General features: G+C 42.4%; 1 protein-coding gene across 2 annotated transcripts in view; it reads left to right on the forward strand.

The window, feature by feature from the left end:
- LOC125643552 (uncharacterized) overlaps positions 1-23,553 on the forward strand; it is a 151,787-nt gene that overhangs the window by 106,158 nt on the left and 22,076 nt on the right. For both annotated transcript variants that reach the window (XM_075132769.1, XM_048866354.2), the window contains 13 exons: positions 1-150; positions 973-1,089; positions 8,508-8,681; positions 9,445-9,652; positions 12,414-12,580; positions 14,647-14,759; positions 16,022-16,103; positions 17,426-17,563; positions 18,320-18,482; positions 19,218-19,339; positions 21,324-21,464; positions 22,697-22,810; positions 23,347-23,475. In XM_075132769.1, coding sequence (XP_074988870.1) covers positions 1-150; positions 973-1,089; positions 8,508-8,681; positions 9,445-9,652; positions 12,414-12,580; positions 14,647-14,759; positions 16,022-16,103; positions 17,426-17,563; positions 18,320-18,482; positions 19,218-19,339; positions 21,324-21,464; positions 22,697-22,810; positions 23,347-23,475 — 1,818 coding nt within the window. The remainder of the gene's footprint in view (positions 151-972; positions 1,090-8,507; positions 8,682-9,444; positions 9,653-12,413; positions 12,581-14,646; positions 14,760-16,021; positions 16,104-17,425; positions 17,564-18,319; positions 18,483-19,217; positions 19,340-21,323; positions 21,465-22,696; positions 22,811-23,346; positions 23,476-23,553) is intronic.

Below are 23,553 nucleotides of genomic sequence, written 5' to 3' on the forward strand. Positions count from 1 at the left end.
GACAAACAGGAGCTGGATGCCCTGATAACTCATAATATTCAAGGAGCCATTGACCTTGGCATTCCTGCAAGAACATTAGTGGATGTGACTTCAGAAAAAAATGGTGACCTCTATAAAAGATTCATTCAGTTTAGTGTGGATGGCAAACAAGTAAGTGTCTCCACATATATATTGTCCAGAGTAAAGGTTGGAAACATCGAGCTGATTTGGTTGGTGACAATTATTTTTTCCTCATTTGGAATAGGTGACAGAGGGAGCCTCGTTAGAACTATGGATGATACATTAAAAGATATACCATGCGTGGGCTCTTTCATGGCCTTACAAGCTACACTTAAAGAAGGCTTGAAAGTCATTGCACCACGGACACATGCCCACTCAAGAATACCGTGAGACCATTCACGAGACTCACCCTGTGACTCACCCTGGATATTTATCCATATTCTTAAATAGAAAGTATAACTAATTAAGAGCCTGATCTAAAGCCGTTAAGTCAATGGGAGTCTTTCCATTGAGTATAGTGGGCTTTAAATCAGGCCTAAGGCCCCCAAACCAATGTTCTTTACATTTATGGAAAGATTCTCATTCACTTCAATGAGTGCTGGGTTGGGCCCTAACCTGCTGGGTCACCCAGTCCCCATTTTTTTCAATCTTTCTCTTATAACAATGCATTTGATGTCAGAAATGATCCAGGTTGCCCATCTCCAAAGGCGTAGCAAAACTCTTCATTTGTTAAGAGTCTTTTCTTTGTGCAACACCATTACAACGCCAACACTATTACATTCCCTCCAGTTTTTAGAAAAACACGTATGACAAAACCCACATTCTATTTATAACCTATACAAATGTTATGATATCCATTATGAAATGTTTTCCCTAATGCAGTAGAAATGATAGTTATGATTGGTCACTATGTAGTTTATACTGAAGATGCACTACATACAGGTGATAACATATTTTGTGCTGACAAAACAGATTACAGAAGAATTGAGCTTTATTCGGAAGCTGGACCATGTGTCTATTAACTACAAGCTCACACATAACATAGAGGCGCTGAAGGCACTAAGAATAGAAGACAGGATTGAGTTGCAGGTATGTTGTCCTTTGGTTTGTATGGTAATAGAAGTGGCACACATCCAGACAGTAACTGGCTATGAGGGAAGCAAAAGGAATACAACAGAACTGTAATGGCAAAGAAAGGATTGTAGATGTTACTGTGTGCAGCCGCTACTACATATGAAAAACTAGGAGTCATTATTGCTCGAACATGATGGAATGCTTCTCCATCTTGATGTACTGTTCTTGTTCTCTCCTTCTTATGCTTTTGTTACCGTATTATCCCTTCTGGAGGAAACAACAACACTGGAGATTTCAGAGCAGCTGTACAATACTGCTTTATTCAATGTCCCAGTTCAACAAAGTTAAATTAGCATGAGTAGCAATTTGGTACCACAGACAAATAGGCCCCAGGAGCTGCAGGTAGCATAGATTGTTTCCAACATTTTAGCTGCTTAATCTTATGCTTGGTAACGTCTTGGCTTTTTCCTGCCTCCACATTAAAGCATCTGAGCTGATCTCTTTCCCTCCATCCCACCAACTCATCTTCCCTTCCTATTTCCATAACCACTCCCAGGCTACTGTTCCTTCCTTAGTTTCTGTCCCAGCCAGCTGCCGTGCTGCTCTTGAGAACCTTCCCTGCCTTTAATCCATCTGTCCTAGAGAACAGCTATTGTTCCTGTCCTCCAAAACCTAATTTTGAGCCTTCTGCTATTTCCCACACTTGGGCACTACCTCATGAGCATACATGTTGTAGTCCCAGCACTGATCACAAAGTGTGCAAAGTTTTTACAGTTATTTGTTGTACCAGTTGTGACATTTAATGTACTAGGACATTTGTTGTCTGTATACAAATATACCTGGCAGTCTTCAAACCTGCCACCAGTGTGTGACACAAGCCAGTTGACTGCGTGAAAAATGGCCGAACACTTGGGTTTTGCATGTCATGCCATAATGGGCAGATTATAAATCTGTTGTTGCTTCTTTGAGTGCTGTTGCTGTAGGTGCTCCACTTCAGGTCTCAGTGTGTCCCGGCACCGTCAGTTGGAGATTTACGGTAGCAGTGTCGCGCATGCGCGGTAGATATCTCACGGTGCCGTTGGTGCCGCGTCTAGTGTGCACATGACCTGACCCCTCCAGTTCCTTCTCAACCATCCTTGGCTGAAGACAGAGCTTTGGGGAAGTGTTCACCACTCTTCCCATACCTTTAGAAATAGTAGTTTAAATAGTGAGTGAGTGAGTGAGTTAGAAAGTTATCGTTAGTGTTAGTATTAGTTTTATTTAAAGATTTTTTTGGTTACTTCTTCCGATTTTACCCTCCACGTAGTTTCCCCGCACCGGGGTTAGTTAACCATCAGAGATTTGTGGCTCCCCAGGCTTTAAGTGATGCAGCTCCTGCCATGAAGCAATGCCCGTTTCTGATGGGCACTCATTGTCTCGGGGAGGCATGTATACCACAAAAATGCACCCACTGTAGCAACCCGAAGGCAAGAGCCTGGCGCGACTGGGATCTCCGCTGGAAGAATAATGCCCAAGGATGACTGGTTTTTCTGCCCTCGACCTCCAAGATGTTTATATCCATATTACCATACGCCCCACTCACAGGAAATTCCTGCGATTCACAGTAGGACACGACCATTTCCAGTACAGAGTATGACCATTCAGCCTGTCCATTGCGTTGTCTTCTCCAAAACTGTAGCAGTAGTAGCGGCACATCTATGCAAACAAGGGATAACGTTTTTCCCATACTTGGACGATTGCTTTCTCAAAGGTCCAACTCAACAAGAAGCACTGGACACAGTCCAGATGATGATCACACTATTCAGGGATCTAGGGCTACAGATAAATGAATGAAAAACTACTCTAATCCCTGTTCAGCAACTGGACTTCATCTGGGCACATCTCAATGCCATCAAGGCCAAGGCATCCCTACCTCTGAACAGATTCATAACTCTGACAAACCTCATCTTGGAAGTCAGAGTAAGCCCCCAAATTCCAGCTGGTACTGTCCAACAACTGTTAGGACACATGGCAGTCACAATGTTTGTGGTACGACACGCAGGACTATCCTATGCGCGGCCTACTGCACTGTTTGAGCTTGGTATACATACCCAACTAGCCCAGCCTATACAAACAACTTACAGTACTACCCTGTGTCTTGGACTCTCTACAGTGGTGGACAAGACCAGAAAATATATGCCTGGGCATCTCATTCCAACAGGAACCCCCATCAGTAGTAATCATAACGGACGCCTCGCTGATAAGCTAGGGAGCCCACATGCATCAACACATGGCTTAAGGCAAATGGTCTCCTGTGGAGACTCATTTGCACATCAATTTACTAGAGTTATGTGTGGTTTGCAATGCCTGCAGACATTTTCTACCACATGTAAGGAACGAAACAATCTGCATAATAACCAACAACACTGCCTGTATGTTTTACATCAGTCGTCAAGGCGGTGCTCAATCACACTCACTAGGCATCGAAGCCATGAAACTGTGGACCTGGTGCATACACCATAACATAAACATTTCGGCCTCCTACCTTCCCAGCTGTCAGAATTTGATGGCGGACATACTAAGCAGGTACTTCTCTCTGGACTACGAATGGGAAATGAACAGGGGAGTCCTGTAATCCATATTTCACCGGTGGGGCACTCCCCTTATTAACTTGTTCACATCCCCAACAAACCACAAATGTGCAATGTTCTGCTCGATAGCAGGAATGAGACCATGATCACTGGAGGACACCTTCCTCATCACATGGGATGCACAACTCATGTATGCATTCCCCCCGATTCCCTAATTTCATGTGTGATACATGAGATATGTATAGACAAGGTCATCCTGATAGTCCCGACGTGACCCAAACAAGCATGGTACCCTTACCTGCTGTGCATGGCGATATGCGCCCCTCGAGCTTTCCCTTACCACTTGGATCTGCTGTCCCTGGACAACGGTCACACTCTTCACCCAAATCCAGAGAAACTTCATTTACAAGCATGACTCCTGCATGGTTCCATCATGGCGAATTAGCCTGCTCGGAACAAGTCAAACACATATTACTAAACAGGAAAGTGAACACGCATAATACTTACTTTCAAAAATGGAAGAGATTCTCTTCCTGGTGTCAAGAAAAACACTTGGCAGTCTCCACTACACCATTACCTACTGGAACAGAAATGCTCAGGTTTAGCAATGAGCTCGATCAAAGTCCATCTTGAGGCCATTACAGCATTCCATCATGAGAATGACGGGACCTCGATCTTCGCACACCCCATTACTAAACACATCCTTGCAGGGCTCCAGAACATTTACCCAGAGGTTCGCCAACCTACTCCAGCCTGGGACCTCAGTCTGATATTGAAATGCCTTACCAGGCCACCATTTGAACCACTAGCCACCTGTTCCCTCCTCATTTATCCATGAAAGTGGCCTTGTTGGTCACTATTACTTCTGCCAGATGTATAAGTGAGATAGGGGCTCTCATCACCGAGCCTCCCTATACATTATTCTTCAAAGACAAGGTCATGCTATGATCACACCCAAAACTTCTACCAAAGGTCACATCATCCTTTCATATGAATCAAACAATCCACCTTCCCACATTCTATCCTAAGCCTCATGGGACTCCCAACAGTGACCACTTTGCATACATTGGACATTAGGTGTGCATTAGCTTTTTACTTGGAAAAAAACAAACCTTTCCAAAAATCTCCCAGATTTTTTGTTTCTACTACCAAGCATTCCGTTTTAAAACATGCCCAGCATTCCACTCAGAGACTGTCAAAATGGATCTCCATATGCATTCAACAATACTATCGTATTCGAAACACCGACCAGCCTGCACACATCCGAGCTCATTCTACATGCTCAGTTTCAACCTTGTTAGTGTTCCTAGACAATGTTCCAATATTAGAGATTTGCAGGGTGGCCTCTGTCCACACATTCACTGAGCACTATGCAATTACTGAAGACTCCTGGGTTAACACCATAGTTGGCTTAACCATACTTACCTTTAAGACTCAAATGAACCTGAAGTCCCTCCTTGCCTTCTATGGGGCACTGCTCTACAGTCACCTGAAATGGAGCACCCATAAGGACAGCACGCGAAGAAGAGAAGGTTCCTCACCTTGTGCAGTAACTGAGATTCTTCGAGATGTGTGTCCCTGTGGGTCCTCCACTACCCACCCTCCTCCCCTTTACTTCTGAGTTCTCAGTAAGGACTCTGCGGTAGAGAAGGAACTGAAGGGATTGGGTTGTGTGTGTGCTAGAATGCAGCACCAACGGCACAACGAGACACCTACTGCGCACGTGTGGACACTGCTACTGTAAATCTCTGATAGACGGCGGCGGGATGCACTGACACCTGAAGTGGAGCACCCACAGGGACATGCATCTCGAAAAACCTCAGTTACTGCACAAGGTGAGGAACCTTCTCTTTCTCACCATATGAATTAAATAAACCAGGATTCTTGTGGGATGAGATTTTCCAGAGGGCAGGGATGGTTTCAGGCTGCTTCCAGTTCAGTCAAGTTAGGTTGCCTGCCCCCCACTCTTAACCCAAAAAACAATTAATTTAGGCTGGCCCTACCCTATCTGCAGAGCTCCACTGCTGCTCCAGCAGCTCTGGGCCTCTGCTCTTTGCTTCCAAATCTCAGAAACGAGGAGCCCAGAAGTTGACCTTGCTCCCCAGGAGGGAAAGGGGAAAGTCCCAAGGGAGTAGGCTGGACCAATATACTTTCCACAGGAGGCAAAGGAGGGTTCTAGCTTGTTAAGAGCCCAGCTGCTCAGGGCCTGCTCCGCTTTCCTTTCCATAGAATCACAGAAATGTGGAGCTAGAAGGGACCTCGGGAGGTCATGTAGTCCAGCCCCTTGCTCTGAGGCAGGAGCAAGTAAACCTAGGCCATCCGTGACAGGTGTTTGTCCAACCTATTCTTAATCTCCACAACCTCCCTTGGAGGCCTATTCCAGAGCTTAACTACCCTTATAGTTGGAAAGATTTTCCCAATATCTAACCTAAATCTCCCTTGCTGCACATGAAGCCCATTATTTCTTGCCCAGCCTTCAGTGGACATGGAGAACAATTGATCCCAGTCCTCTTTATAACAGCCCTTAAGATATTGGAAGACTGTTATCTGATCTCTCCTAAGTCTTCTTTCTGAAGACTAAACATGCCCAGGTTTTTTAACCTTTTCTCATAGGTCAAGTTTTGTAAAGCTTTTATCATTTTGGTTGCTCTCCTATGGACTCTCCCCAATTTGCCCACATCTTTCCTAAAATATGGTGCCCAGAACTGGATACAGTACTCCAGGTGAGGCCTCACCAGTACTGAGTAGAAGAGGACAATTTCCTCCTGTGTCTTACATACAACACTCCTGTCCATACACCCCAGAATGATGTTTGACTTTTTTGCCACTGCATCACATTGTTGACTCATATTCAATATGTGATCCACTACAACCCACAGATCCCTTTTCAGCAGTACTTCCGCCTACTCAGTTATTCCTCATTTGGCAGTTGTGCATCTGATATTTTCTTCCTCAGTGAAGCACTTTTCACTTGTCGTTATTTTCTCCCTTTCTGTCTTGTGAAAAACTGAAGCAGCCTGCCCGGCTTCCTCTTTTAAAACTGTCAGCATTTAGGTTTCCTCCCTCACATGCCCCTCACCTGCTGCTGCAGCTCCTGTGCAAGCCATCTGAGATAATGGTGAAGCTCTGCTCCAAAACATCATGTACCGCCCCTATGCAGCACACTGACGAGGTGTGACCACATGGTCCCCAGGTTCTCAACATGCCGTGAGCCACTTCAGAAATGCAATATATAGAACTGGACCGGGTTTTACTCATATGGTTTTGGGCTCTTAGGTTTCAACAATATGTCGCTGAAATGGCCTAATGAAATTAAACACTTGAGAACCTTTGTGAGATAGAGACCTGTGAGATGGCACCAGCTGCTGATTAACACCATAGCTGCGTGGAAGAGGTTAGGGTAAAAGCTTACAAATATATGCCTGGGTTCAATTGCAGAGATAGAAAAAAATGTGTGGCTTTCCAAATATCTCTAACTACTCTTCTGCAATAAAGCGGTCCGAGGGGCGGAGGGCGTGCCACATACATACTTGGGAAATGTGGCTTTGAAGCTTGAAATTTATTTGCAGAGCACCAGGTTCCCTCAGGGGGTTTGGAAGTAAACGGCAAGAACCACACGCCCTGTTTCTGGGATAGGAAGCGGAAGCTGAAAACAGTTTAATGCTTCCTCCCAATAGTAGCTCGATCATCGCAGACACCCAATAAAAGTTTGTCTGGTACTACTGGCTTTTTAACCCAGATAGACAAATGAAAGGTATGCTGTTCATTTATAGTACGCTACACCTCTGGAAAATAGAATTCAATGTTTTGTTTGTAAACATCACACCTTATGCTTTTTAAAAATTCATAATGTACTAATTAATAAGCAATAATTGCAATTAGCTGTCCTGGCCTCACTATGGTAATACGCTTCTATTTAATAATATGACACGTACATAATGCCTTTCCCCTCAAAGCCCATCACCCATTATACACAAGGATCCATCTCCAAATTAAGGCCACCTCTGGGTTGAAACACAACAACTTGTTTAACAGCATGTAGCAATGCGGCATTTTAGGATGGGAAGGAGAACAGCTGATGGAATTGAAAATGCAGGAGAAATTTATTTCCTTATTTATTTTTTAAAATTTCTTTCACACTGTAGGTCTCTGGGCACATGCACAGACATTTGCAAAACAATACAGAAATGTGTGGATAAACGTCAATGCACGGTTTCAATGCTGATTCTATTAATTAAGCTGAAAGGAACAAGGGAAATGAAGGGGCCACCTCAGGCAAGACTGGTTTTGCCTTACACACTGAGATTTGGGCTCTGTCAGGGAGAAAGTGAATTCCAGAGCCAAGGGCCCTCCACTATGCCAGCACCCGGGCAATCAGTGACTAAGAATAAGGATGTGTGAGCTGAATTCCCCTGTTGTGCTGATGCACAAGGAGAGGGGCAAACGCTCAAGTAGCAGGGCCCCAAACCTGCAAGGGCTTTATAAATCAATGTCAACACTACCTTGAATTGCACCTGAGAGCAACAGAGAGCTAGTGCAGAGTAACAGGGCACCATGTGTTTAACAACACTGAACAGAAAAACAAGGGGAGACAAAACAAACCGTCTGGAGATGATGGAGGCTGGGAACACTGAGGTAACCAGAATGTAATTACTCAGATTGGAATTTCATGCTAAACACCAAAGTTAACTTTCCCTTTCTAAAAGTGTCATGTGATCCTTAATGACCCACAAGCTCCTGGGACTTCTCTTTTACGCCTCGTCTCAAAGATGCATCCTGAACTGAAAAGGGAATCCTGACTAATTGTAGCTCTAACTTTTGTAAACTCACCCTTTTTCATATCATTGATATTATCATGCACAGGCTACCATTGACCTGAAAGATATCAAGAGTTTCAGTATCCAAACACTCTATGGTTCTTGCCTGATGGTTCTGGAAGGACAAATCCAAAAGACTGAGGCAAGAACTGACCTGTCTGGGAATTTCCAGCACAATTGGCCATGGCTGATACAACTTGGAGTCTCAGCATCGATCCAGGTATTTTTCATTTTAAAATAGTTTGATGAATTATTATTTATTATTTGTAATCCAGTAGTACCAAGAAGCTCCAGTCATGGACCAGAACCTTGCTGTGCTAGGCACTGTGCACCCACAGAATGTAAAGATGGGATCTGCCCCCAAAAGTTTACAATCTAAGTAAGGCCAAAATATAAGCCTTAAGGATGAATTTGCTGGTTTGTGAACCAGTCTATTCCATTTTGATCTTTGATAGTATAGAGCATGTGATGATCAGGCATTTAAAATGCAATGCAAGTCCTGAAGAGAGAGATTTTCAGAGCATTGCATTGCTCAGTGAGACACAGTTCACATGATTTTAATGGGAATGTGTACTTTACTGGGAAATATTTCCTTAAATGTCCCCTCATGGAATTAACAGAAAAATCCTCCTGTCTTCTAAACTGTGTGTGTGCACACATCAATGGTTTATTGTATAATCTTAGATATATTTTCATCTTTTTATGGGATAAGGTGTAACTTAAGCAATATGTGACATAAAATTGATTCCTACAATTGATTAAACTCAAGTTAAATTGCAGTTCATTCCAATGGATCTATTTGATACTAGAAATGTTAATAGATAACGAATGAATGGGTTAAAGCTCTGCTATTTATGGGTCGATTTTAGTAACAATTGTAGATAAAAGTAACTTTTCCTTCTGCTGTCCTTCTCTGAAAAGGAACAGGCCAGGATATTGTTTTTGAATGTCTGTTTTCAGTACATATACATATCTTTTATCAGATGGTTGTGTCCCTTCAAATATTAAATTCCACTCAAGAGAGACGTGTGCAAATTATGACTGGACGAACATCAGTCACATACACAGTTAACTCTCGTTACATTGGCCAGCAAATGGAAATTTTCTGTCAAAGTGTACATAACAGTGAGGCACTACTGACATTTGGCTACCCTAAGGCGACCAATCTGACTCTTGTGTTACAGAAACTAGGTAGGATGCTGGTTTTTTTGTAGTCTTTTTATGCAACAGGACTTTGTGTTCGTTACTACTTTTTGTGTAATTCTTTGCAAGTTGATTCGCTGTGTGCCACCGATACTGTCTAAAAAGTCACAGTATTTCCTTTCTCCAATAAAAATGGTAGCACTTAAAAATGTGTATGGCATGAGATGAGTTAGATCTATTATTTTTTGTATTCCAGTTGAGGTCAGGGCACCATTGTGCTAGATGCTGTACAAATACAGTGCAAAACACCAGTCTCTACCCCAAGAGCTCACAATTGAATTAGACAAGATTGATAAAGTGTGGGAGAAAGGTTAGCATTATTGCCATGTTATAGATGGGGAAATGAGGGGCACCAAGGGAAAATAACTTGCCAAGGTCATACCGAGAATCTGTGGCAGCACTGGGCATTGAACCCACATCTTCTGAGTCCCAGGTCAGAGCCCTAACCCCAAGAAGGCACTCACTCTACCACAAATTGCTTCAGGTATAATTTTGTCTTTAGCTTCCAACCAGCTTTTACAGGCTATTTTAGCTACCTATGCTGAAACAATTCAGCAGTTCTGGAATCATTAATACTGTGAAAGATGAGTCTTTAGGGTTTTTTTTTAAGCAGTCAAACTATTGCACATATGTCTCCATCACATACATTCTTTCCCTTTATGTAACAATGAGAAGAACTGAAATACAAGGCAAACGTTGACCAATTAATGATCAAACTGGTTAATAGCCTGCCCATCGTCATCTGTTGCATACCAAAAAAAGCAACCAAAAAAGCCCCCAGATCCACCAAACATCACTTGCAGCATGAAATTCTCCCTACTCCCCCAAAACAGAAGTGCATCCAATAGTGATGAGATTTCCATTTGGGGTTTTGTAGGAGGGCCCTAACCATAGGGAACCAATGCAGTTCTGCTGTTTGCAGTGGGAGAGGGTAGGATTGGGAGCCCCCACACAGGGTGCAGAAACCAACCACTGTGTGCAGCAGCAGAGCACAGGTCCAAAGGGATTTACAGTGCAGGGTTTATTTGTCAATAGGGATAACAAGGACTCCATTGGAGCACACATTGCTGCAGTCCTGGCAACAGAGCGTAGGTGGAGGGAAAGGTTTCTTCCCTCAAGCCCATATGGAGCTCCTGAGCACACAGCCCAGTTATTCAGGCCACGCACCATCGCTAACATTTGCCTCATAATGCTTAGATAAAATGAAAGGGCCGTTGACACTAATACCATGTGCTGGTTCCTGCTCATCTCCCCCCTCCCTTCTTTCCACAGGGATCCCGGGTCTCCCTCGGTCAAGGAGTCTCCCCCTCTCTTACTCACACAGGGGATGAGCCGGTGCTGCTAGGAGTCGAATTCTTGGCAGACTCCCCTGTGCTCTGCTGTACAGGAAAAGATTTCCTTTGTGCCACGTTGCCAACACCATTTGGCCCAGCAGCTCCACATCTGGATGAAGGAGTGGCCAGGTCAAATTTGAGTGGCGTTGCAACCTTGTGTGCCAGGTACCACTGCATTGGAGTGGTCAGGCCCTGGCCTCTGGCTCTGTGGCCTACGGAACTTTGAGCAAGGCAAAAGCCTAGGGGCAGAGGTGGCACAATCCCCCTCTCCCCCCCCCCCCCCCACACACACACACGAGCCACCTCAGTTGGCACCGCTGGTCTAAACCTGGTCCCTGCACCAAGAGAAGGCTTGACCTAGGTGATTTGGCTAGCAGTTGTGTATGAAGGGCTATAGTAGTCTCCATGGCAACCATAAACCTCACCACCACCACATGGCTTGAGCTGTGGATCTGTTTAGGTGCAGGCAGAGCCACTTGTCACATGCCAGCCTACCCTCCAAACATCAACACTGAAGGAGCCACCACAGCTGCATGGCACTAGAGGTTGTAGACCTTATCTCCATCTTTACTTCCTATCTCCCACTGCAATAAGTGTCTTCTGTGCCCAAATGGAAGAATGGTCACATTTAGGTAAACTCTGTAATGTAAGGAACCCACAGTCATGTAAGCACAGGTGTCATGGAGGTCAACAGGGACCAAACCAGTACTTTCAGTACCAATAGCTAAAGCCCTACTACTTAAATCAAAAGGTGTGTTTCCATTAGCTGTTAATAGGTGCTCACTCTCATTGAGCCAGCCACTAACTGGATCACAAGCTAGCATACTGCATGCCTCTCCACATTTTTGCCTGCTTCTCTAAAACGTTTCTGGGTTTCAGGTTCCCCCCTTTTTCCCCTCCTGTTTTCCCTCCTCCTTTTATGTCCTTTTCCCATTTTGCTAGTGAAAAAGTGGGAGTGGAAGGGGGAAAAAGAACAAAAAATTTCATTTGAAATATTATGATAATCTCTATTTGTAATAGAGGGGAGCATTTGACCTCAAAATAGGTCTTATTTGCTAAAGGAAACTATGCCAGTATGCTGGGTGCTATAAAAACCATGTGTATTGACAGACAATAAAGCCCTGATCTTGCAAAGCACATTGACTCCTATGAGACCACTCGCATACTTAAGATTGTGTATAACTTTTAAGTGCTTTGCTAGATCCTGGCTTAATATATACAAATGCAATTAAAGAACCCAGTTTTTGGGCTCAGCAAACCCAAGACCACAGCCCATGCCATTCTAGAGTGTCTGATGTTTTATGGCTTTACTCGAAAGGTGTATTCACTGGCACTTTCGGTTTTGTATAAGCCTGCACTGAATGGGATGGAGCCCGTTAAAATGGCATGATTAATGTTATGTTCTTTGCTTTTAGCAAACAAAGCCAAGACGACCTTTGAAATTCAATATGATGACAAATATATAACTCTGAATATGGATGTTGTTACTGACTTTGAATTGTATGATACATTTGAACTGATGGCAGAGGTAAAACATTCAATAACTGTTCTCAAGCATCTGGGACTTCCCTTCATGAGTAAGGTAATAAAACATAGATAGATAGCTTTGTGTGCTTTGTTTAGAGGAGTGTATTGAGTTACCATGGATAATAATTTTAATTTTAGCTACACTGGCACGAATCCATTGTAACATCAGTTGCAGTACTCCAGATTTAGAATGGTGTAGGTGAGAGCAGGTCTTGGCTCAGCATATCCAAATATTTAATTAATATAAATAAATATCATGCAGAGCTAACAGTCCACTTCCAATACATAAATCCAGTAGCTAGTAGAAATTTCTGTTCTTACGTGATTAAACATGCACTTCAGAAAGGGGCAGATTTACAATAAGCCATGGTGATCACATTTTCTAATGTGAACAGATTCTTAGCAAACCAGAAAGACTTTACTGAAAACAGTTTTTTCACACAACCCTGATATAGAATCACTGTGTTTTGGTTTAAGTCATTTGTAGCTCTTTAGCAGGGACGTTTGACCAGATGCAATGACTGCCGCACGTTTCACTGCCTCTCACCATACTCAAGCAATTTACTATTCCAGTAATATTTTCAAGCTTCCAAGCGACCCACTGGGGTCAGCAAAAAACTGCACACATTCATCTCTTGGGAAGGCTCCTCACCTTCTGTTGGGTAACGCGTAGAAGTAGTACTAGTAAGCTCCTGATGTAGCCTCCTACCTGAGATGAGAGAATGTGTAGCTAGGAGACAGAATGTAGATTAAGGTACATTCTTCTTAAAATAAATATTAGATCCATATTAGAGCCTCATATTTTCAATGTTGAAATTAGTATTAAGTATTTAATGCCAACATCTTACTAAAGAGGACAGGAACTACACTCTTGCTTTTCCCACCTTGAGATCTTTTATTGTAACGTCTTATCCTCTAAAAGTCTCCATGAGAAAAGGAAGAGCGCTGAGACGCTGACTCCTTCAGTGCTTTATGCATGTAGGAAGCATGGGTTAACTCTGAATTATTGAGCACTCCAGTGACGAGCTAAGTGCCCTCAGCTCCTGCTGACTCAGCATACATCACACATGCTGACTTGAGGGTACTCAGTACCATGAGGGACTATTCAGCATCTTGTAGGATCAAGCTCTAAATGTGGTATCTCCCAATAAGTCTATAAGCATTTAAGTCCTATGGATACACTTATGTTAACCGGTGTCCATGGACACAGTATTAACGCAGTACAGCTCTGGAGTGCATTGGAGTTTGGTACAAATGAGGTTAAGGGAGTTAAGCCTGCATTGTCTGTTTTAGTATGATTAACTATGATAATTAAGAGATCCAGGTGGAAAATGGCGGGGGAGGTCTACTTCTAAACCAACCCATTCAGAAATATGTAAGTCAGCATTATAACTGCTAAGGCAGGAAATACCATTTAATATTATTTAAGTCTCCTGATGCTCCTCTATAGCTCAGTTTTAAAGTCACCAGCTATTAAATCATCAAATGTGAGCAGCAGAGCTGATTCAGCAAATACGCTGCTTTGCTAAAGCAGAGACACTTTGTAGAGCTGTCAGTTTCCATAAACTTTTTGTGGAAGACGCAGGTTCAAGTCTCTGCTCTGTCTGATTTGGCATGAAAACATTTGCGCTGAATCAGACAGCAGCAATTTGAACATGGGCTTCCCACCTCCCAAGGCCAGTGCTCTGATCACCCGGCTACACTGAGTGAGACTGACTGACACACACACGCTCCCACTTTCATTAAATCATTCAGAAGGTTTGTTCATGGAATGAAAACAAATGTTGAAACCTTGAAAGCTGCCACAAAGCAGAATTGTCATCCACTGGTCAGTGCTTTGCCCAGCACTTTAAGATACATTAAAGCAACCTCATGACTTGGGCAACTCTGAGGAACATTGCAAGGGGCACACAACCCATATAACTTATTGTGAAGAGCTAAAAGACCCTGCATGTTTTACTGTGTGTTGTACAATGGGACACTTTGCATTGGGCTTTGCTTGAGTTAGCAGCTCCAACGCTAGCTTTCTGGAGACTAGAAACTAGCTTTGTACCAGAGAGCCTTATAGTGAGAGACTGCCCTTTACACATTCTGTTTGCTGTCTTTCTGCTTACTCCCCAGATAGCATTCCTCGAAGTCCTAACTGCAAGTGAAATTGAAGGCTCTATGAAGTTGACCTGTGAACCAAATACAAACCTCTCAGTCACCATCAATGTGAAAAATGAACAGCAAAGGTGAGAGGGTGATTTTGGTAATTGTAAAGTTTGAATTCGGCTGGTGAGATCACAGAAATACAGTTAAGGCCTTATTAAATGGCCCAAATACTAATGAAGTGGATAATAAATCCTTAAATAAAATACACAGCCCTGATAAACAGGATGTTAGCTCAGGGAAATGTATGCGGGGCTGAAGAATGGTATCAGTCCCTAACTGCTGGTGATAGGGAAAATTTAGCAGGCATGGTCTGCTGTTCCCCTAGCCTGCTCCAAACACAGGGGCTTGGGAAAGTAGATGCATGTTTTGTGCTGGCCTCTTGACCGTCCGCCTCCTCCTCCCACATTTCTGTGAAGAAACTGTAGAATCCCTCTGCAAGAAATCTCCACTTCTCTACTTCCCCAGGCAGGAGACAGGCAGCATTTCTATGGAGTTTTGCCACTGTATTCCTTTGGCGGGGACCAGATGACTGAGGCTCTGACCCAGCAAAGTTCTTAAGCCCGTGCCTTAACTCTAAGCATGTGTTTTAACTCCCATTAAAGTCACTTCAGCACAGTTAAACCTCAGTAAAAATTGTGAAAACTTCCTGATTCTTCTAATTTGGGGTCATTCTGATGCATAGCACTTGTGGTATTTACGGTGTTTATTTCCAGAATTCTTCTAAAACTTTTCAAGGATGTTCTACGAAAGATTAATAGAAAAGGGATTCACTTTAGAAGGATTAGATAGAAAATATCTTAATAGAAAGGACTTGGAAAGACTAATGCACAAACTTCTGAGCTTTTTAAGGGGTCTAAGAGATGTATTATTTTGGCTCTTGAAATTCTGGAATATTACACATGTATTTCAGTATATTCCAGCCAGGAGTACTTCTTTGCACTAAGAACTCGTTCACATTTAGCTAGAATTTTGACCATAGCAAATTTTCATCGGGAAACTATGACTGACTGCATTAATAGCCCCATATTCCTAGTACAAGTCCCATGTTTAAATCAGTGATGCGCATGTGATACATTCCAAAAAAATCATATTCCTATATATTGGACTTCCTTGGAATGCACATCTTCCATAGAGGTCAGAATTTGTCATTTCATTTCTTTTGCCTTGAACAAGTCTATTAAGTGCAATTCATAATTCACGAGACTCTGATAGATTCAGAGGCCTATGCAGTTGCACCCACGTATTCCAGCAGTGGTTTGGACCCTTTTGAGTGTTCTGTTCCAGTGACTCATGAGTAGTTTTAGTAATATTTTTGTCCAAACAATGTATTTCTTTCCTCTAGTGAAGAACTGAATATAAAAGCCCTACAGAATGTCCCCTTCCTTCTTCAATACTTCCCCAGCACAGCTGAACTTTCTTCAAAGGTAACTATCTACAGGTTATCCACCCTCCATGTCTTTTGCTACACCCATCTAATTTTTCAAGATTCTAACAGCAGGATTTCTAGCACTAACAACTATTAATTTTTTATTATTGGTGGGGTTTTTTGGCACAGCGCATTTCCAAGATGCTGGATATGTTCCAAAGCAATAATTGACAGCATTCCTAGCACAATAGGGGGGATTCATTTATATCAGTAGATTCCACTTCCTAAACACTGGATAAAGCAATGCCAGAATTTTGTATCCATAAAGAATTTCTTTTGCTGTCCCAAAGCTGTATTTATAATTACGTTGGTTATTTAAAAAAACAATAGTCAGTGAGGAAATTGTTCTGGAAACTGGCTACTAGCAGTGGGTGTGGAATACAAAAGCAAAGTAGGGAAGGGAAAGAATAACATTGTCCACAGGAGACAGTAGACTATTTGTGTGTGAGCAGTTATTGCCAGAGTAACAAAGCCTAATTCCTTATGAGGAAGGCTATGTTTTAGTCACGGGTACTTTTATTAAAAGTCACGGACAGGTCATAGGCAATAAACAAAAATTCACAGCCTGTGACCTGTCCATGACTTGAGCTGGGGGTGCTCTGGTGGGGCGGTCCTGGGGCGCTGCAGGTGCTGGGGGGTGGCCCGGGAACCCACTGTTGCTGGGGAAGGGGGGCTAAATGGCAGCGCACGGCCTGGGACCCTCGCTGGTGCTGGGGTGGGGGAGGGTTGGCGGGGCTGGCAGCCTCCCTACCCGGCTCCGCATGTCCCTGCAGCTCCTAGGGGGAGGGGCAGCCAAGGGGACGCTGCACACTGCTCCCACCACAAGCGCTGGCTCTGCAGCTCCCATTGGCCAGGAACTGCAGCCAATGGGAGCTGTGGGGGTGGCGCCTAAAGCCATGGGCAGTGCGTGGAGCCCTCTGGCCGCTCCTCCTAGGAGCTGCAGGGACGTGCTGGTGGGAGCTGGGGAGACCCTCTACGCCGAGGTAAGCACTTCTTCCCATAGCCCTGAGCCCCCTCCCACACACCCAAACTGCTGCTGCTGGCGGCCCAGGGGCTTCCCGGCTCGGGCAGCCCCTGAGCCAGCACTACCCACTGCAGAAGTCACGGAGGTCATGGAAAGTCACAGAATCCGTGACTTCCGTGACAGACACTCACATTGAGAACAGTCTGTTTTTGTAACCTTTCATGCTACAATATGAATGTAAGAAAGAAAATGACAAATCACATCCACCTTTCCGTGTAATATACTCTGCCACAGAAACAAAAGTCTGAGTCTAATTAAGTCAGTTTTCTCTTTCACTTTAACTGGAATTCCCATAGGTAAATTACTCCATGAGGGAAGCAGAAGGCAGGCTGTCTATCAGGATGGAAAAAAAGGATTTCCATCTTACAACTAAGTTAACTTTCACTGAGACCAGCTACAGAAAAGTCATTGAAATGATGCACACAATGCCCCAGGTTGGTACTGTCGGCTAAATAGCCACTGTCATTTTGTGTCCATGCTTAGGACTAATCCTGCTCCTGTTGGAGCCATTAGGAGTTTTGCTATCGACTACATTAGCAGCAGGAGTAGGCCTGTAGTATTCTACGGATCATGGTTAGTTTAGTTTAGTATCCAACAATGTAACCACTGTTTGGTTTGGGGTTTGTCTGCGCATGCACATAGGCAGTGCACAGTATATACAAATACATGCTGTAGAGAAAATGTTGTAATATATTTAAAACTGAATATTGGCCAACTCTTGCTACACAGTTACCACACATACTTCCTAGTCTAAGTAGAGAAGAAAACTGTAAAAACGTCTTCTACCACTGTTTGTAGTAACTGCTTGTGCAAACACTGGATTTTTTTTTTAAATGGTGACACTGTGGTGCAATAGAGAGAATACTGTAATAGGTGTGGTCAGATAGAGATGGCAGAGTAAGCAATAAGTGTACAAAAACAGATATTGTAAAGAGGTTACAGTACTGTGTATGTTTGGTTACAGTAGACAGAGTAGGGTATTTGACAGCAGACATGCACTGTCATTTATATAATGGTAGTAACTAAAAGCCTCAGTGAAGGATCAGGGTTCCTTTGAATTGACACCATACAAACATTTATTTAATAGATAACCACTGGCCCCAGTGAATTCAATCCCAAATTACACATTTTAGATTTTTCTGTCTCCAAAGTCCTGGTTTAATGGATTCCTCCCCCGATTCTGTTTTCAGTTAAAATTTCTTCCAAGGCAGCTTGTGTTCATGATGGTTTACCAGAAAAGTAACAGAACTCATTTGTTGAGACACATTGTGCTGTGTGACGGCAAGGAGGTAAAAGTAACAGGCGCTTACACTGGACTCTTCCCAAAGTTATCTGGAGGTCATGACATTAAGGGTAGGTTTCTCAACTTTCTAGGAAGCCTTGATAGCAGAAAATAAAGGAAACTTAAAAGTGAAGGACACAAAATCTGGTTATCTAAATATTTTAATGCCAGATAAGTTCAAACATTTTGGGACCAATCCTATAGATCTTGCTCAGGCAAAGTTGCCAATGAATTCAAGGAGTAAGGACTTCAATATTGTGCCCTTTGTTTCTATCCTTTGGGATGAGACTGTAAAGCAAGCTAGGTTATTTCATATGGCCTTCTTCAGAAACTGCTTGTAGTAAATTACATTCCACCAAGGCAGCCCAGGGGCCCAGGGGGCATTGTGCACATTGCCTTGTGGTGTTCTCCCTCGAGCAGTGGCCCTTTACCACTCCCACCTTTCTAAGGCATCTGTCTAGAAAGATCATCTAGCCCCTGATGCTGAGATATCTTCATCTGAAAATAACAACTTTCCTGGTGTTCCCTACAGGAATTTCTTTTGAGCAGATGTCTCCATTTTAATTACTGCATGGTTGATTTATTAGTAAATAGAGAATTTTTCCCCCTTCTGTGGTTCTTTTTAGTCAGTAGAAATCAACATGTGGCACAAAAAATGATTTTATGAGAAAAAGATATTCTTGCTAAGTGCCAAATGTTGTCCTTGTCTTCTTGAGGTGCTATGTCATGTGCACTGTCACTAATTAAAAGTAACAGAAAACCAGCATGGTAATCTGAAGTTAATCTGTTTGAACTCTTTCTTTTAGTGGAGTTTTTCCATCCTCTCTCCATTCCTTTCCCCTGGCATTCGAAGGTCAACATGTATGTGGAGCATTCAACACACAATCATCAGGATGATGTCACCATTGGTTGGAACAACAAAGACCAGGTAAAACAGCACACAGCACAGAAGAAATTTGTGGAATATCAAGTGTGTTTGAAAAGACTAAATGAGACAGAAAGATAGTCAAGGAATTTGAGCAGGAGAAAAACTGTAGACTTAAGATAACTTTGTAAAACTATGAATGTGGAGCAGTCCTTATTCTTAGTGGAACTACTTAAATGCAATGCCTTTTATTGTATGCAACATCCTTCATACAGCAACCCTACAAACTGCTTTACAAAGAGAGGCAATCAAAGGCTAAATGGAAATGGTCCAGAGTGGAAGACTGAAGGAATTTCAACCCAAATGAAAGGGCAAAAGACAGCTATTCAGAATAACATGCAGGCCAAGATTGAAGGTGCAAATGACCAGGATGGGGCAGAGGATGGATATAGGGTCAAAGAGGTAGAATGGAGCAAGTCTTTGGGGAATTTCAAAGCCAAAAAAAGAATTTTGAATTAGGTGAGAAGCCACTGAAGGTGGGGAGGTGGTTGTAAGGGATTAAGAGATTGTTTCTTTCAATGAAGTGGGTCAGATTCATACTAACAGGTGTTAGACAATAAATACCCCAAGTGGCAGGCATTTTTAACATCAGTGATTTAATGACAGCCTTTTCTTCTTTGATTTCTCCTAATTAGCAATAAGAATGATACATTTGGCATAAAATGTCTAATACATTTTATCAGAGGGGTAGCTGTTTTAGTCTGTATCCAAAAAAAAACAAACCAAGGAGTCTGGTGGCACCTTAAAGACTAACAGATTTATTTGGGCATAAGCTTTTGTGGGTTAAAAACCACTTATTCTGAAGACTGAAGGAGATGAAGACTGAAGAAGTCATTTTTTAAGCCCGGAAGCTTATGTCCAAATAAATCTGTTAGTCTTTAAGGCACCACTGGACTCCTCATTGTTTTAATACATTTTACACTGTAACAGATAAACCAGTTTCAGTTTTTAAAATAAAGGAGCAAATCTGCCTTTAAAAATAATTGGTAAAGGACCATAATTTAATAATCTCAGTTATAACAGAGAAACATAGCTGAATAGTTGAGTTCATCTCAAGCTCTGACTTAAAGCAAATTATGTGTACTCTGAATTTGTATCTAAGGTATAATTACCAACATACTGAGGCAATAAACAGGTTGTTACACTGGCATAATGTTACTCAAGACAGGTATATTTCAAAGAGTATTATTTTCTTAATGATGGGAAGGGGAAAAGAAAAGTATAAAACTCATTACCATAGCGGAAAATGAGTTTGCCTCCATAAAGGATCAAGCTTCCCTTAGAGTAATAATGTACAAGCATCAATATCCCAAATGAAATTTAGAAGAGGATATACAGGGAACAGTTGAACCACTGCTGAAATGTATGCTGCCATTTCCATGTGTGGTGTGTGATGTTAAACAGTTCTTGCATAACACTACACAAGTTAGACCCCAATTCTGGAAAACTTATGCATATATTTAAACTTCACATGCCATGAGAAGTCTTCTTGAAGCCAATGGAACTGCTTGCAGTGCTTAAAGTTAAGTGCATGTGTAACCCACACACCACCTGTGTGTGGCGTTCTATCCCATCTAGTGGCACCAAGACCTCTTAGAGAGAGAGATTTAATGAGTCTGCTCTAGAGTCTTAGCTAAGAGGCACATGGCTTTTAGCTCATGCAGTAGAGGCTCATGTATTTAGCTCCAGAGGTTCCAGGTTCCATCCTGCCCGCCGACGACTGGGCTCTGATGGTGTTACACGTACGTAAGTCTTTGCAGGATGATGGCCTTAGTGCACTGGTAAAGAGAAATGCTGCATCCTCCTGAAACCACAGAGGAGATTTAGATAGTAAGAATGCCCTAACTCTAAAATTGACTTCTAGTGCTAAGCATGTCATTCATGTGAGTAAAAACTACAAAACCAGCTTTGTGCTGGATTTCCCAGCTCAGTTAGTGTAAGGAGTTTTGTTACTCAAGACATTTCTATGTCTGTTGATGTTTCCCAGGTATTTGTTTCATCTTCCCTGAAATTTGGAAAAGAGCATGTAAAGTACCGAGCCACTGTTGCTCACCCGTTTAATTTCTCCTTGAGGCAACTGGAGGTCAGTTCCCTGTCTGAAAGAAAAGGTGGACAGTACAACCAGCAGGTACGATAATGAGAGGTGCTGCAAATTAAATAATATCTATAATAATATATTTATACTGTATCCTTCATTTCCAGAGCTGTATACAGTGATCACCATTGGACAGCTGTAACTTACCAAACATTGCTGTGTCCTAGTGTCAATTATTTCCTTTTCTAAGTATAAACACACAACCGTGCTTTATCAGATACCTTGGGAACCGACAACATTTTACTGATGTCCAATGTACATGTTGCACTTTGGTGGGCACAGCAGTGGGGGAAAAGGGGTCAAATGAATTTTGGCCTAGAATGGTCACATAAATCCCTATTCCTATAAAAACTGCTCTGAGTTCTTTAATGTATATACAGAGCAGACAGAACTTCAGTTTTTAGGCTTCAAATGAAAGTCCCACACAAAAAAGAAGGTAGGGAGCAATGAGGAAATCTGTTGCATGAAAAGAAAAAGGATTTAAAATACATTTTGGCCAGGTTTGTCTGCAAAGTGCTTATGCTAGGAATAGAAAAAATAGTTTGCAAATCATCCCGCAAAATAAGAAAAATGGAAAATATTACATGACCTATCTGCAAGATGTATGCATGACATAGCATTTGCACTGCACTGCACTGCATGACATGGCATTTGCACAGTAAATTATCACCTGAAGCGGATAATAATGCTTAATAATAAGCCACATGAATTGTGCAGTGCTCTCTCTGGTGCTTGGGATTTCTTTCCGATCCTTGCACAAATAACAGAGAGCTCTCAACTTGTTTTCATACAAAAGTGATTGTATCTGTAGTGATCAGTATTTGCCTAGGGATAAGTCTTGTTTTTCCAGTTCTTATACAGGCAAAACTCCCACTGGAATTATTAATTTCAAGGGTAGTTTTGCTGAGGAAGGACTGTGGGCCCAATCCAATTCCCAATGAAGTCAACGGAAAGACTTTCATTGACTTCATTCTAAAAGTTCAGTTTATCTATGGATTTGCCAAGAGGAGCAGAAGGGGTTTTTGAGGCCTGACAGCATTCAATTCAGTAGAACATTCACACTCTCTAGGACATGGAACATGGACAGACTTAGAAATGCCTCAACATTTTGTAAATAGAAAATACTGGCCTTCCATAGTAGTTATTGCAACAAATATGGTTGTTTCCACTGGACATCATCTTTGGGAGGATTCTATCAGACAGTTCCATTAGTTCTAGTCCTGCAGCCCAGGATCAATGTATAAATCTCTCTCTTCTGGTTTTAGATACAGCTCACTTGGAATGGTGGGCAGCCTGCTGACTTCAAAATTACTTTGGAAGATAAATCTAAGTTCAACATCACCCTCTGGGATGCTTGTGTGGCAGTTTCTTCAGGTCAGGTATGAATCTGGAGTTCAATATGAGTAGGCACATTTTACTTTCTGAGCCTTAACCACTATGAGAATTGAAAGTGCTTCCCTTCTGTTGTCATGAAAACCTGAGTTTTTATTGTATTTGAAGCAGACTTTTTCTTACCAAACCTTTAGAGAGGGTAGAATAAAACCTCTGGGGAATCTTTATTGTATTCCTTTCCCATCTAAAGTGTTCTCACAATTGCGCAGACAAATTCCATTTCAAGTCTAAAAATAATTTGTGCATTCGGGATAAAATGCACTCTTGTGCTGATGACCATGGCAAGGGCTACACACCACTTAAGTTTCGCAATAGGAACAAAGCAGAACATAAATGCTGCATAGGCTCCACTTGCGATAGCTCTCTGCACCGGGATGGATTCTACTTTGGTGCACGTGCCACGATACCAATTCTCTAAGAGTTTATAAAATGCATTTTGTATAACTGTAAACTAATTTTCCAGAAAGAAAATATAAGACAGGCAAAGGCACTAACATGTATATTCCATTTTTCTCTCCTCCAGCTTCAGAAAGTACTAACTGTAGGAAATCTTCAGGCATGTGGGTCTATAAAACAAGCCACAATCTTATTTACTGAATATCTAGATCTGAACTGGGATGGAAAAAAAATCACACAGAATCTGACATATGAGGTATCAAAAAGCTACTATATCTGTTTACTCATCGTATACTTTGCAGGAGCAATTTCTGTGTCTACAGGGTTTATCCTT

Source organism: Caretta caretta, chromosome 10 (assembly GCF_965140235.1).
Source record: "Caretta caretta isolate rCarCar2 chromosome 10, rCarCar1.hap1, whole genome shotgun sequence".
Lineage (NCBI taxonomy): Eukaryota > Metazoa > Chordata > Testudines > Cheloniidae > Caretta > Caretta caretta.